The following is a 16,968-nucleotide window of genomic DNA, read 5'->3' on the forward strand; positions in this document are numbered from 1 at the left end:
CATGTGACTAACTTATTTTCAATCTAGTTTTTTTACAGGTAAATGGCAGAGAAAAAATATTTCATGCCTTTGCATCTTCTGGAATGTTAAAGCACAGAGATTCTTTACCAGGACAGGTAATAACTACAGGACTGACTCATAAAAAGGTTATTCAGTCTAGTATCCTACCTACAACAATATGCTGACAGATGATGCAAAGTAATTATAATAATAGGAAATTATATTAATTGTTAAAGCAGCTGCCAATCAGCTCTAATAATTATAAAGTTTTTCATTTTATTGAGCCAGAATTTATCTCCCTGAAATTTATGGCCACATGGCTCAACCCCAGTAGCTTTCAGGTCACAGCAAAGAAGTGACATTCTCGGCCAGGCTTGGCGGCTCATGCCTGTAATCCCCAGCACTTTGGGACGCCGAGGCAGGTGGATCACAAGGTCAGGAGATCAAGACCATTCTGGCTAACACAGTGAAACCCCATCTCTACTAAAAAAATACAAAAAAAATTAGCCAGGCTTGGGGGTGGGCGCCTGTACCAGCTGCTTGGGAGGCTGAGGCAGGAGAATGGCGTGAACCGGGGAAGCGGAGCTTGCAGTGAACCGAGATTGCGCCACTGCACTCCAGCCTGCATGACAGAGCGAGACTCTGTCTCAAAAAAAAAAAAAAAAAAAGAAGTGACATTCTCATTATTGGGTTAAAATCTATGTGAAGTAGCAACTGGTCAGGAAATTATAGTCTTTGTATAATAAGATGTGCATTCAATGAAATTTTGTTTAAAGAATGACAGGACAGGCACAGGGATTCTCATATGTAATCCCAGCACTTTGGGAGGCTAAGGTGGGAGGACAGCTTGAGTCCAGGAGTTTGAGACCAGCCTGGGCAACAAAATTGAGTCCTTGTATCTAAAAAAACATTTTAAAATTAGCCAGATGTGGTAGTATGTGCCTGTAGTCCCAGCTACTCAGGAGGCTGAGGCGAGAAGATCACTCAAGCCCATAAATTCAAGGCTTCAGTGAGCCATAACCGCACCACGGCATTCCAGCCTGAGCTACAGAGCAAGACCCTGTCTCAAAAAAAAAAAAAAAAAAAAAAAAAAGGAAAGTAATTCTACTACCTCAGTTGCTGTTTACAAACACCTTAAGATATATAGGACAGAACATCAACATTTATCACTGTCATTTGCCTTTTGCATGTAAGAAAACTGAGGACTAAGGATATTATGAGATCTGCCAAGGGTAGTTTTGATATATACAGTTGTGATACTACAATTATATACATATATGTTTTCATCCATGGTTCCTGGCTCATAACTCCCATAGCCCTTGATGGAGTCTTTTGTTATAATGTTGGGGTGCATTAGGCCTCAGGAGCAGGCCTCAGGAAACAGAATCTCTCTCTCTAACCTTCTTCTGTCCCCCTTTTACCTGCCCAAGGGAGGCCTCAAATATGATTGCAGATTAAAAGACCCTCATTCCAGAAAGGGTCCCTCTCCATATTCTGAAGGAAAAAATGCTGCACAAGAAGCCAAGAAGAATCTGGACAGACAGGCCTTGCTGGGTTTCCCACTCAGTCTATCAGTATAAGATCATGTTCTTTTGTCCAATCACATTTCTACACCATTGTCAATAATGCCTATGTAATGAAACCTCCATAAAAACCCAAAAGGACAGCACTTGGAGAGCTTCCAGATAGCTGAACATATGGGTGTTCCTCGAAGGTAGAGTACCCAGGAAGGACATGGAGACTCTCTACTCCTTCCCCCATACCTTGCCCTACACATCTTTTCATTGTATCCTTTGCAATATCCTTTATAATACACTGGGGTAAATCTAAGTAAGTGTTTCCCTGAGTTCTGCAAGCCACTCCAGCAAATTAATTGAACTCAAGGAGAAGCTGGTTGGTCAGAAGTTCTAGAAGAGTAGACTATTCACTGGTGTCTGAAGGTGGGGTGCGGTGCAGTTTTGGGGACTGAGTCCTCGATCTGTGGGATCTGATGCTAGCTCCAGGTAGACAGTATCAAATCTGAATTAGAGGATACCCAGTTGGTGTCCACTGCTTGCTGGTGGGGAAAACCCCACACACATTTGGTCACAGATGTCTTCATGTTGACTGTTATGGTGTGCAAGCAGAGGAAAACATGGTTTTAATGTTTTTCCCAAATAACTGGTGTCAGAGAAGTGAGATTTGCTAAAAAGGCCCTGGCTCACTGAAACATGTGGTTTGGGAAGAAAAAGGATAAAAGGGTAGAAGATGAGAAACCTTTGTTCTGGTGTGGCCACATGGTCACCCAAGGTATGAAGCCATAGTTGCTATGCTCAGTTATTAAAGGTAAAAGTAATCAGTGGAATTTAGAGATGGTTCCAACTCCTGGGGAACTGGTTCTCTGGCTGCATAAGGAAATGCAAACTAATAAGAAAAAATGAACTGGCTGTTATAAACAAACAGCCATAAAACTAACTATTATAAATAAATAATCCCTTAATTATTGTTATTTATAATAGCTAAAATGAAATTTAAAGAAAGTACTGTGTTGGTCCTTGAAGCTGGATCAAGCTCAGATCTTAGTCTGTTTGAGCTCAGGCTGCTAGCCTCAAAGACACCCTCCAAGGACAGAATTGTGCAGGGACAACAAAGTACCTCTGAGACATGTGGTTACCAAGAAGGCAGTCAATGTGGAAGAAGGGCAAAACAAAGTCACTACAGAAACTGAAGAGCATAGTGTGAAGGAATAGTTCCATTTTGTAGACTGATATCATTAGCTTCCTAAAGAACCTTTACTAAAATGGATTATGAGAGTAACTACATTAGGAGAAGTAGCTTTGGTTGTAAATGCTACAGTGGAAAACATGTTTGGGTTGATGTAGGACACACAGCTCACTACTAAAGCAATCTCAGACATCTATACATGATTGAGACACAAAGGAGGTTATTCCCAAGGGAACAGCCAGCATAGTGGACTGGATAAAAGCCACTGTATGATCTTTTTACTCTAGGAAGGAGGATTGCCCAACTCTCCCGAGAAATGCCAAGCAGAACAACCCAGATGAAGCAGCTGATATGCTTCATATGCAAGCTATGTAAGACTAGCTTTATGATGATAAGGATATTCGCCCAATGAATGTGTCTGTTATCTATTTATGGGGTTACAGTAAATGCTATAGTTAAGGGGGTCCCTTCTACATAGGTCCATTAAATGAGCAGATATGGGGGTACTACAGCAGTGCTGAGAAGTGCTAAATCTAGACATTCCTCTTGTACCTTCTCTCAAGCACAAAATGCCAGTAAGAACTGTTCTGTTTGTCAGCAAGGGAGTCTGAGACTTCCAACGGCTATGTGGCAGTTTCCCTGGTGGGAAGACCCTGAATGTAGATGGTAAGTGAGACCGATGCTGGTAACCGTGGGGGACTACAAATGGGTCTTGACAGGAATAGTCATTGACTCTGAAGTGAGCTTTCCTTACCCAGTGGAAGATGCAAATGCTCAAAGTGCCATTTAAAAAACAAAAAACAAACAAACAAAAAACAGAAAATATTGCATGGATTTGGACAACCATTATCTTTTCAGAATGAGACACACATTGTATAGCCTACAATGTCCAACAAAGGGAAAAAAAATCCTCCTCAGAGTAACAGTTTGATGAAGTAGTAGAATGGGCAATTATAACACTGGTTGTCTAAAACAGGGGAAGATAAAAGAATGAAGGGCTGGCTTGCACACTTTCATGAGTGTGTGCTCACACTCAACATTAGTGGGACTAAAGGAGCATCCCCTTAGATTTTTCTTATTTTCCTGGTTCATCTGGGAAAGAGGGGTTGGGGAGGATGCTGGTATGACTATCCAATTCTTGCCAAGGGAGGAGGACACCAGTATAACAACTATAATTTTTTTCTTCCCCAGATGACTTCAAAAAGAAAAAACTTTTTTTCTCTCCCCTACCAGATGCAGTGGTCCTAGGACCAGGGCTGCAACTGCAAGCGCTGGAAGCAGGGATGATTTCTAAGCAAGAAACTGTAACTACATTTTTAAACCGTAAGCCAAAATTCCTAAGGGCATGATGGCGATGGGTTTTGTACCTCCACTCTATCTAGCAAAATTGGGGCTAAGAGTGAAAGCAACTATTTTTCCTGGCCATGAAAACAGCTCACTAGTTCTGCATCCATGTAATTTACCCTATCCAAAGGGGAGTGGTACTGAGGAGGAGGTACTTGCTAGACGAGAATTGTTTGCAATCTAACCACCAGCACAGTTGCAGTTCTTAATGTGCCTTCCAAAGGAGGTAAAGTTTGGGAACTAATGGAGAGGAGGAATAGTAGCTGAGGGTAAAGATATGAATAAATGGGTTATACATTGAGGGAAATCTAACATTACATTAACACATTTAAAGAAGCTCAGAGCAAGAGATGACATTGTCTTTTAGCTCAGTTATAAGAGATGTTCGAAAGGTAAAAGTTGTATGTTTGCGGAGACCGCACCTGCTTCTAGAATCTGACAAGATTGAAAGGAAGTCTGCAAACTTGAGTGGTCTCTCCCTGGGACACATATTCATACAATACGATAATGAACTGGACTAATTACTAATGACTGAATGGGATTCTAGTAATGCAGCAGTATGTTTGAGTTGTATATTCTTTTGATGATGTAAAGGATCCATGTTTGAAAGCCAGGGCATGGCCTATGACATGATTTTATCTTTTATTTGTGTGTGTGTGTGTGTGTGTGTGTGCGCGCGCGCGTGTGCGTGTGTAGGTTTTCGTCCATGGTTCCTGGCTTATTAACTACCATAGCCCTTGGTGTACTCTTTTGTTATAATGTTGGGGTGCTTTAGGTCTCAGGAACAGGTCACAAGAGCAAGCTGCAGGAAACAGAATCTTTCTCTCTAACCGTCTCCTGTCTTCCTTTTACCTGCCCAAGGAAGGTCTCGAATCTGATTGTGCAGCAAAAGATCCTCATTCCAGAAAGGGTCCCGCCCCATACTCTAAAGGAAAGAGGCCAAGAAGAATCTAGACAAACAGGCCTCACTGGGTTTCCCACTCAGTCTATTAGTATGAGATCATACTTTTTGTCCAATCACATTTCTACACAGTTGTCAATAATGCCTATGTAATGAAGCCTCCATAAAAACCCAAAAAAACAGCATTCGGAGAGCTTCTGAATAGCTGAACATGTGGGAGTTCCTAGAGGGTGGTACACCCAGGGAGGACATGGAGGCTCTGTGCTCCTTCCCTCGTCCTATGCATCTCCTCACTGTTTCGTTTTCCCTGAGTTTTGCAAGCTGCTCGGGCAAATTAAATGAACTCAAGGAGAAGCTGGTTGGTCAGAAGTTCTGGAAGCATGGGTTATTGGCTGGTGTCTGAAGGCGGGGTGGGGTGCAGTTTTGGGGACTGAGCCCTTGATCTGTGGGATCTGATGCTACCTCCAGGTAGACAGTGTCAAATGTGAATAGAGGATACCCAGCTGGTGTCCACTGCTTGTTAGTGGGGAAAAAACCCTACACATTTGGTCATAGAAGTCTTCTGTGTTTATTACTGTGGTGTGAGAGTAGAGGAAAAACATGGTTTGAGAGTTTTTCTGTAACAGTAGTTAATAGAAATGGGATACAAATCCTGGACTTCTGACTCTAACACCTAAATATTACAGGGAAGCAATGTAATACTTCAAAGCACAAGTTTATTAGTCAGAAATACTTGACAAGTTTGAATCTCAGGTCCCCCATTTCCTACCTATATAATCTTTTCTCTTGGATTGTTTCTTAAATGTTTTTTTTGTTACTATAAAATTCCCCAAACAAAAAAAAGTGCTTATCATTGCATTATCAACCACAATGGTTCTCAACACTGAATATCAAAATCACCTATAAAGCCTTCCCAAATAAACATATACCAGAGGTAAGGTATACAAACAGTGAATTACAAACCTTACAATTTTATGAGAGATAATAATTATGTTGGGGCACACAGAGTAATGCAAGAAACTTTTACAAAACTCTGGACAGAAAATTAAGGTACTTTTTACTTGTGTTAACATTTTAATTTCTTTACATGAATGGAAGTTGACTAGTGATAGAGTACGTCAGAGTGACACTAAACTGTTAGCAGTCTTCTTTCTGTTAGTTTTTTATTCTACCACCTTACACAATCATCTTACCTCTAATAGTAAATCTTCAATACTTTCTATCCTGTTATAATGAGTATCAAATTAAACTAGAAATCAGGTAAACAAATTCAATTTCTAAATTTTTTACTAAAAAGTCATAAAAACTTCACAACCTCCTCATCTCAGTTTCTCCAAATCTAGATTTGCCATCTCTTAGGATAATCAACTATATTTTATAGATTGTTGAGAATACTCTGAAGAATGCTACATAAAACATTATTTCTGAAGCATATATTTAACTCAGTTACATTGAACAGTGCTGACAAGGAATAGTAAATAACTGGCAGATGTTGCCACTTACACTACACGATCATGGTGACCATTACTAATTTACCATAATATTCTTTTTTCTGTTTTTTCGGAGACAAAGTCTTGCTCTGTTGCCCAGGCTGGACTATACTGCAGTGGCACCATCTTGGCTCACTGCAACCTCTGTCTCCTGGGTTCAAGCGATTCTCATGCCTCAGACTCCTGAGTAGCTGGGATTACAGACCTGCACTACCATGCCCAGCTAATTTTTGTATTTTCAGCACAGACGGGATTTCACGATGTTGGCCAGGCTGGTCTCAAACTTCTGTCCTCAAGTGATCCTCCCGCCTTGGCATCCCAAAGTCAGGAGTTTTACAGACATAAGCCACCACGTTCAGCCTATCACGATATTCTTTTCTGCTGAACATGAAAACTGCAAACACATCTCACACGTGAAGCTCAATTTACAAAGAAACATGTAACCAAAAAAACAAATTCAACAAGTCTGACATCAATGTGTATAGAACAAATATAGAAGAAATTAAGAAAAAAATGAATTCAAGTAATGAAGTCCATCCTAATTACCTAGAAACACACAGATATAAAAAAAATTGTACACACACAAAAAAAATTGGCTCTTTATTTGGTAATGTAAGAAAAAAGTTTAAACTTAAAAAGACATAAAAAGCCAAAACAGCCAATAACAAAATTGAAAAGAGTCACACTCACTTGCTTTCTTCATCCAAAAGATGAAGCAGTCCTGTTGGTTTTTTGCTAATAAGATTTATACAGCAGGTATTATCAATGTAATCTATGTTGTGCCAGCTGATACCTTCAGTTCTATATTCCTCCTAGAAAAACCAAAAAACAAAATAACAATTTATTCATCTTGCAGAAAACAGGTATATAATACATATTGAAAAGCTTTTACCCTGTTTAAAATTCTAAGCTTTTTAAAAATCACCAATCCACACAATGAAAGAATGTATAATTTCAGTTGTACAAATCTTAATACAATGTATTTGTTTTCTCTTAAAAGGACACACCACAAAATCTGTTAGAATCCTAGTTCTGAGTTCATTCTAACCAAAATGTAGGGCTAGATTTGTTTTAGTCTTACTATCTGATGACTCCACTAAGTAAAAACATACAATGAAGAAAGAAGGCTAATATCTCCCACATGACTTTAAGCCATCAAAAAGGACTATATTTCCTAGATTATCAACAATGAATTTAATGAAACAATTTCTGGGAAAAGTGGGACCCCACACCCTCCAGTAATTATATGGAATTCATACACACTTAACTTTGGCAAAATAAAATCCTTAGGACATTTTTTTTTTTAAGAAAAGGTTTTGAATTCTAGGGTTAAAAAACTTGAGGTTCAGGTCTTGAGTAACTACTTAAAATCATCTTACAAAGCACTCCATTTTTTCTTATTCTTTCCTGTACTGAGATATATTCTTTTATTCATCCCTGTGATACTTTTACTTTTTAGATGGTTTTTTTCAGGAAAAATGCACCTGACAATGTAAAAAAGATATGTTTCTGCACTGTAGTGATATTTAGGCATCAAGCAAAATATCCCATGTACCTAATTGTTTTAGCATTCACTTACAGTACTTGCACAAGTCAACTACCAATCTGCAAATAGTGACTTTGAACTTCCTTTTTGTTGCTCTTTTTTATTTTGAAATTTCATTATTCTTTCTGTATTCATTATTATCGAGTAAAGAAGAATGAATCCTAACATAAACTATAGTTACTCTAACTAGGAAAGGTAAATACTTAATTCTTTTATTTTAATTAACAATTTCACATGTAAGAAATTGTCATATAAAGGTCACTCTCAAATTTAGTAAGAAAGGGATTTCCCCCAATTTTTTGCAGCATGAAAAATATACACACTAGATAGTATGAGCATAATGATTTTTATAGGCATTACTAGAAGTCCAAAAGTCCTCCTCATCATCTCTTCCCAAGGACTATCCAAACCCTCCTACCTAAAGTTAGCTTCTAATACAATTAATAAGATTCCCCTATTTATAAATAGTATCTAAATGGAATCACATAACACATATTCATTTTGTCTCTCTCTTTTCTTTTTTCACTCAACTAATGTTTCAGAGACACATCCATTTTGTTGGATGTACCTAAAGTTCATTCATTTTAATTGCATTGTGAAACAACACAATCACTCAGCTACATATTGTCTACGGCTACCTTCTCAATGTAACAGCTGAGTTGAGACATATGGCCCAAAAAGCCTTAAAAGATCTGGCCCTTATAGAAAAAGTGTGCCAAACTCTGCTACAAAGCATTAGTTCCAAAACTTTAATGTACAACGGAATCACATGAAGGGCTTGTTAAAACACAGAGTATTGGGACTCCATCCCTAGAATTTCTGCATAAGTAGGTATAGAGTACTTAGAATTTTCGTTTCTAAAAAGGTTCCAGGTGATGCTGAAGCTACTACTGAGGAGAGAGAAGGAATAAACTTTGAGAATCACTGCTGCAGAGTATTCCATTGTATCTGCATACAATAACTTGTTCACCCATTCTACTTTTTTCTTTTTTTTTTTTAAAAAAGAGACAGGATCTCTCTTTGTTGCCCAGGCTGCTCTTGAACTCCTGGCCTCAAGCAATTTCAAGCAATCCTCCCACAACACCGGGATTATAGGCACAAGTCAAGTCCCACTCTACTACTGATAGACACTGCTCTTAATTCTAATATCTGGTCATTAAAAATAATGTCTTACAACCATTTCTGCACACAATTTTTGATGTACATTTATACCTACTTTTTCAGTGAAAACACAGGACTATAAACTACATGTTTAACCACAGCAGATACTGCCAAACAGCATTCTGAAGTGGTTGTGGCAATTTACATACCCACCCCAGTGTATGTCCCTATAGACATCTCTCTCCAATACTCGTATTGTCTTGTCTTTTTCATTTTAGTCATTTTGGTGAATGCCTACTGGTACCTCATTGTGATTTTAGTTTTGATTTCCCTGATGAATAAATAACAAAGAAAAAACATTTCCCTATATTTACTGCCCATTTGGATTTCCCCTTGTATGACGTGCTTGTGTTCATGATGAAAACTCTTGGCTGGGCACAGTGTCTCACACCTGTAATCCCAATGCTTTGGGAGGCCTAGTTGGGAGGACCACTTGAGGCCATGAGTTTGAGACTAACCGGGACAACATATTGAGACCCTGACTCTACAAAAATAAAGAAAAAAATTAGCTGAGCATGGTGGTATACACCTGTAGTCCCAGCTACTTGGGAGGCTGAGGCAAGACGATCTCTTGAGCCTGGGAGATTAAGTCTGCAGTGAGCTATGATCGTGCCACTGTACTCCACCCTGGGCTGCAGAGCGAGACTCTGTCTTAAAAACAAACAAGCAAAACTCTCATAAAACATTATTGCCTTGTTCTTAGTCTCAGAGGAAAAGCACTCAGTCTTTTTCATTCAATAAGATATTAGTTGTATGTATTTTGTAGATGTCCCTTATCAGAAAATTATTTTCTACTCCTACTTTAAAAGAAACAAAGGAATAGCTATGCAATTTTATCAACTGCTTTTTATGTATCTCTAGAGATAACTGTGTTTTCTCCTTATTAACAGATGATTAAATTGCTTGTTTCAGTTAAATGTAAAGCACATGTTGAAAAAAAAAATCTCCCTTTGGTTACAATGTATTATCCTTTTGTACATATTGATGGATTTTGTTAATATTTGTTTAGAATTTTTGTATCTGTGTTTATGAGTGAAATTGACTTATAATTTCCACTTCTAATGTCCTTAACAGATGTGTGTATCATTGTTATCCTGGCCCCCTAAAATGTATTGAGAATTGTTTTGTTTCCATTCCACCTAACAGTTTATGTCAGACTGATACTATTTCTTCTTTCCATGTTGAATTCCATGTAGAATTCACCAGTGGAGCCACCCTGGCTTGCAATGTTCTTCAGGGAAAGATTTTAAATTACATATTCAATTTCATTAACAGTTATAGAAACAGATTTTCTATTTCTTCTATGTCAGTTTTGAAAAGTTCTTTTGCTCGTATCATTTGGTAAGTCTATTGACATAAAGTTATTCAATGTGTCCGACTATCTTTTTAATATGTGTAGGAGCCAGAGTAATACCCTCTATCATCGGGATTTTGGTTATTTATATCCCTCTGTCTGTCTGTCTCTCTCTCTCTCTCAGATGAATTCCTTGAGGGGTTCATCAATATTATTAGCCCTTTCAAAGTATTACTTTTGGTTTGGTTGATCCTCTCCCATGGTATATTTGTTTTCACACTTTTATTAATTTCCTCTTTTATTTGTATTATTTCATTTTATCTACTTTCCTCTGGTTTAGTTTGCTGATCTTCTTCCCAATTGTTGACAGGGATCACTGATTTTAAACAAAAATCTAAGAGCTATGAAATGTTCCTCTAAGTATAGCTTTAGGCATTTCCCACAGTTGTAACATGTAACATGTCATTAAGTACAATGTATTTTCTAATTGTTCAACTTCTAGGCTATTTAGAATATTTCTTAATTTTTAATCACATAGGTATTTTTCAGTTATTTTTTAACTATTGATTTCAGGTATAATTTTATTATGGCATTAAAATCTGTGTCATTTCAATCTTTGGAAATCTGACTTTCGTTTTATGGTTCAGGATATAAACAAATTTTATAAATATTCCATGCAAACTTGGAAAAAAAAGTGCATTCTGCAGCTGTTGATGCAGTGTTCTATGCATATCAGTTATATATTTGATTTTTAAATCTTCTATATCCTTAATTGATTAGGTTTCAGGCCTAAGGGCAGGAAACTGACATTCCGCTCTGAAGGACAGTCAGTGATGGATGCCCACAAAGGCACTAATTTCATCTTCTAGATATTTTAAATCTTCTGTATCCTTACCAACTTTTTCAACACTTATTCTATCAACAAGTCAGCATGGTATGTTAAAACATTCCCCTATGATGGCAAATATATTTTTCTTCTTTGAGTTTTATTCATTATTGCTTTATATATTTTGAGGTTATGCTATCAGATACTTATAAATTTTGGACTGTATACTACTTCCCAAGGAAGTGAATAATGCTAAAGGGTAGCATTATTAAATATTCCTTTTTATCTCTAGTAATGCTTTAAATATGATATTAATATAACTACAACTGCTTTTTTTCTTAAGGTTTGCTAAATCTTCGCTCATACTTTTAATCTTTCTATATACTTATATTTAAAATGTCTCTCATAAGCAACAATCAATTTAGTTTAGTTTTGTATTATATCCAGTCTGACAATCCTTAGCTTCTAGTTGGGGCAATTAATCAATTATATTTAATGTAATCACCAATATTTGTGAGATTAAATCAAACATCTTACTACTTGTTCTTTGACTTTTGTGGCATTCCTTTTATTTATTTCTTGCTTTCTTCTGGATTAAGTATTTTTACTTTACTTATCCTCTATTTTTTTTAAGTTTTATATTCTTTTACTATTTTTGGCAATTCTAGAAAACATGTATCCTTAACTTATCACTAACAGAAATAATATCTCTGTAACTTAGCATTTAATATAAAGATCTTAGAGTATCTTAAATTCTCTTTACTCCTAACTTATATGCTCTTATTGTCATGTATTTTAGTTATATTTAAACATTAAATAGTTCTGCTTTTTATTTTTCTTATTTCTTATTTCTTCTTTTTTTTCACTCTGTCACCCAGGATGGAGAGTGCAATATTACGATCTCGGCTCACTGGAACCGCCCCAAACCCCTCCCAGGTGCAAGCGATTCTCCCACCTCTGCCTCCTGAGTAGCTGAGATTGCAGGCACCTGCCACCAGGCCCTGCTAATTTTTGTGTTTTTAGTAGAGTCGGGGTTTCACTATGTTGGCCAGGCTGGTCTGACACTACTGACCTCAGGTGATCCACCTGCCTCAGCCTCCCAAAGCGCTGGGATTACAGGTGTGAGCCACCACACCCAGCCTAAATAGTTCATTTAAACCATAAAAGTTATTTTTAACTTTGTCTAATTAATATTCATTTAGATTCAACAACTTTTTTATAATTTTCACTGCTCTTCATTCCTTCCTGCACCTGAGCTATAATCGGAAATAATTTACTGCCTAAACAATATACTTCGGTTTCAAGGAAAATATGCCATTGTCTTCTAGCTTCCACTATTTCCACTGAAAGGCTGACCGCTAAGTCTTATTGTTGCATCTTTAAAGATAGAGAATGTCCCTGACTTATGATGATTCAACCTCACAATGGGGTGAAACTGTCATAATTTCTACAAACTTTATCTTTGTCTATGCTGGTGATATGTGGTACATAAGATATTCAACATTTTTACTATAAAATAGGTGTTGTGTTAGATGATTTTGCCCAACTGTAGGCTAAGTGTTCTGAGCACATTTAAGGTAGGCTATGTCAAGTTATGATGCTTGGTAGGTAAGAGGTATTAAACGCATTTTTGACTTAAAATATTTTCAACTTGGCAAGGAGCATCTGCAGTCTCTGGTTTCCTCTAGCTGCTTTTTAGACTTTTTCATTGTCTTTGGCTTACTATAATTTTCTAGGTATAAATATCTTTGTATTTAACATGCCTTGGGTTCTTAGAGCTTTTCAAATGTATGCTTGTTGGGTTTGTGTTGTTTTTGTTTTTGTTTTGACAGTTTTGGAACATTCTCAACCATTATGTCTTCAAATATGGCTTCTAACTTATTCTATGTCTCTCACACACATCTTTCCAAAATTCCTATGGCACAAGTTAGACCTTTTCACTGTGGTCTTAAGAATATAAGTCTCTTTCTTATCTTCATTCATTAGGCTCAGTATTTTCTTCTGGTCTATCTTCCAATTTACTAATTTTACTAACCTGTATGTTACTATTAAAAACCATCTGTGTCTTTTTAACTTCACAGTACTTTTTAGTTCTAGGTTTTCCCCAATTTGGGATTTTAAAAAGCAATCTGTAGTTCTCTAATAAAAATATTGAACCTTATTTTTAAAACTTTCTTGAAAGCATGGTTACCTTCAAGTCCATGTCTAGTGCTAATATCATTGGCTGGATGCACTGTGGTACTATTATTTCATTTCTCTTGGGATTCTGTTGTTGTTGTTGAGATGCAGTCTCACTCTGTCACTCAGGTTGGAGAGAAGTGGCACGAACTTGGCTCACTGCAACCTCCACCTGCTGGGTTCAAGCAATTTTCCTCCCTCAGCCTCCCGTATAGCTGGGATTACAGGCAAATGCCACCACGCCCAAGTAATTTTTTTATTTTTAGTAAAGATGGGGTTTCATCATATTGAACAGGCTGGTCTTGAACTCCTGACCTCAAGTAACTCCACCTGCCTCAGTCTCCCAAAGTGGTGGGATTACAGATGTGAGCCACCATGTCCAGCCATGTTTCTTGTGGTTTTTATTCATGCTAGTTTGCCTCCATGTATGTCTTTATGTCTCTGTCGCTGTCTCTCTCTCTCTCTCTCTGTTTTGGACTGTGTGTTAGATCCTGTATATGAAAAATTATAAAGATAATTTTGCAGTTGGATGATGTCTTCTTCTAGTGGAGATTGTATTTGCTCTTGGCAGGTAGCTAAGAATACCACAAATTTTATATTATTTTAACCTAATTGGGAACTGAGATGATTTTAAACTGGGCTTCAGTCCATATGATGCCAGGTTTACTTCTGGTTTACTTTTGTCTGACATATAACCCTTTGGGGATCTCAATCTAAAGCCTATAGGAATTACCAAGGGCCTCTTCCTTACTTTTGTGTCAGGAGAAAACTCTGCTCAATTCCTCATACTCTCAAGCCTGACCCTTTTAGAATCAGAAACACTACAAAAATAACAAAATGGCTCTAGGAACAAGGCAGCACCCAAATGCTGAGCTCATTTCCCTGGATTTTTTTTCTTATAGTCTAGGCCCTGTAAAACTTATTTGAAGGTACTCCAATGCCTTCAAATACATGTTGTTGAGGTTTTTTGGTTGTTCTCCAAGGTAAGGTTCATCAGAAGTTTCTAGTCTGACAAAAGAGAAGTAAAATGGATGAAACAAAAACTTGCTAGATTATGAGCTCCTCAAATAAGATCCCTGCACTGTAAATTTTCTATCTTTTATGCTTAGCGCATTGCCTGGCACACAACTGTTGTTCAATTTACTCATGAATCAATAAAATGAAGAATAATTCTCAGCAAGTAAAGAAAAAAGAGGGCAGTAATACAAATAACAGAAAACATACAATTGGCCCTCCATATCTGCAAAAGATTCCACATTTGTAGATCCAACCAACCACATATCAAAAATATTTAGAAAATACAATAAAAAATATAAACTTAGAAATGAAACAGTATAGCAACTATTTACATAACATTTACAATGTATTAAGGATAAGAAACTGAGAGATGATCTAAAGTATACTGGAGAATGTGTATAGATTATGTGCAAATACTGTGCTATTTTACATAAGGGACCTGAGCATCTGTGGATTTTGGTATTCTTCAGCAGGGGGTCCCTAAACCAATCCCCTGTGGATATGCAGGGATAGCTGTACTTTCAAATATCAGAAACCTCTTTGGGTCTGTCTCTTAGTCTACATTATAGGCTCTACCACTACCTTGATTCAGTTCAGAATCACTCACCCATTATACAGTCGTGTGCCACACAAAAACATTTCAGTCAAGGACCAACTGCATATACAACAGTGATCCCTAATCTCATTAAAAATTCGTATTATCTACTGACATCTTGATCCTGACCCTGTGTAGGCCTATACTAATATGCCATGGTAATATGTATGTATACATGCTAATATGGTAATATGTATGTACACATGCTAATATGTATGTACGTGTCTTTGCTTTTAACAAAAAAGTTTTTAAAGTTTTTTTTTTTTTTTTTGAGACGGAGTCTCGCTCTGTTGCCCAGGCTGGAGTGCAGTGGCCGGATCTCAGCTCACTGCAAGCTCTGACTCCCGGGTTTACGCCATTCTCCTGCCTCAGCCTCCCGAGTGGCTGGGACTACAGGCGCCCGCCACCTCGCCCGGCTAGTTTTTTTGTATTTTTTAGTAGAGATGGGGTTTCACCATATTAGCCAGGATGGTCTCGATCTCCTGACCTCGTGATCCACCCGTCTCGGCCTCCCAAAGTGCTGGGATTACAGGCTTGAGCCACCGCGCCCAGCCTAAAGTTAAAAAAATTTAATAAAGGGCTTATAATTATATAAAGAGAAAACTTTTGCACAGTTGTACAATGTGTTTGTGTTTTAAATTGCTACTACAAAAGTCAAAAAGTCAAAGTTTATAAAGTAAAAACATTACAGTGGGCTCAGGTTAATTTATTATTACAAAAAGAAAAAAATAAATATAGTGTAACTTAAGTGTACAGTGTTTATAAAGTCTAACTAGTGTGTGTACAGTAATGTCTTAGGCCTTTATCACCACTCACCCAACATCTCACCCAGAGTAACTTCCAGTCCTGCAAGCTGTAATCATGGTAGGTACCCTATGTAACTGTACCACTTTTTATCTTTTATATTGTATTTCTACTGTATCTTTTCTATGTTTAGATACATTTAGATACACAAATACTTACCACTGTGTTACAATTGCCTACAATATTCAGTGTAGTATGCTGTACAGGTTTGTGGCCTAGGAGCAATAGGCAATATCATATAGCCTAGGTGTGTAGTAGGCTATACCACCTAGGTTTGTGTAAATACAAGATGATGTTCATGCAACAGCAAAATCACCCAGTGATGCATTCCTCAGAACACATCCTCATCATTAAGTGACACATGACAGTACTTCAACTAGTTCATAGATTTTTCTCCTTCTTTCCAGTTCACTGCTCTTCAGTTCAATTCAAGTCCTCTGCTAAATATACTTCAAATAGCTTCTCATTGTCTGAAAAATTCTAATCTTCTCTGCATGACATGTAAGTCCACAGTTTTAAGTACAATGTGTATGTTACCTTTGCCTAAAATATCTTTTCCCATTGACAATCTAGTGAGCTCCAGCTCACTACTTGAAGCTATATACCAGAATCAACCCTGGAAAATTTCTGCAGCTTTCAGGTAGTTCCAATCAACCTCATCCTTTGTGTAACTACTTTACCTTATATCTGATTTCAGCATTTATATCCTGCATGGCAATTATTACATCTCTTTCCCATCCTACATGCCTATGTACTCCTTTTGGACAAAATTTAGAACCAAACCACAGTCATCATATTGAAGATTTTTCCTACAAATGTACCTGTGATATTGTATCTTCTTTTTAAATATTTTAACCTTAACTGATTTTATACTCAACTGAACTTAACAAGTAATCACTGAGTCACTGAGTACCCATTTCATACCAGTTACCAATGAGGTACATATAAATAAGACACTTGACAAGATTCTGATCCATAATTGCACCACATTGCCCAAAACACTGATATTCAGGGTAGCAAGTAAATGAGAATCACCCATCTTCCAAGTAGTTTTGAACACATTTTCCATAAACTCTAAGGTTTTTTATTTTTATATAATACATTTATGG

The 16,968-nt window shown here is 37.2% G+C and overlaps 1 protein-coding gene across 15 annotated transcripts in view; it reads right to left on the bottom strand.

Moving 5' to 3' along the window:
- Positions 1–16,968, bottom strand: part of MYO9A (myosin IXA) — a 308,489-nt gene that overhangs the window by 164,158 nt on the left and 127,363 nt on the right. For all 15 annotated transcript variants that reach the window (XM_008016030.3, XM_038010113.2, XM_008016029.3 and 12 more), the window contains one exon: positions 7,129–7,250. In XM_008016030.3, coding sequence (XP_008014221.3) covers positions 7,129–7,250 — 122 coding nt within the window. The remainder of the gene's footprint in view (positions 1–7,128; positions 7,251–16,968) is intronic.

The sequence above is a fragment of the Chlorocebus sabaeus genome, chromosome 26 (assembly GCF_047675955.1).
Source record: "Chlorocebus sabaeus isolate Y175 chromosome 26, mChlSab1.0.hap1, whole genome shotgun sequence".
NCBI lineage: Eukaryota > Metazoa > Chordata > Mammalia > Primates > Cercopithecidae > Chlorocebus > Chlorocebus sabaeus.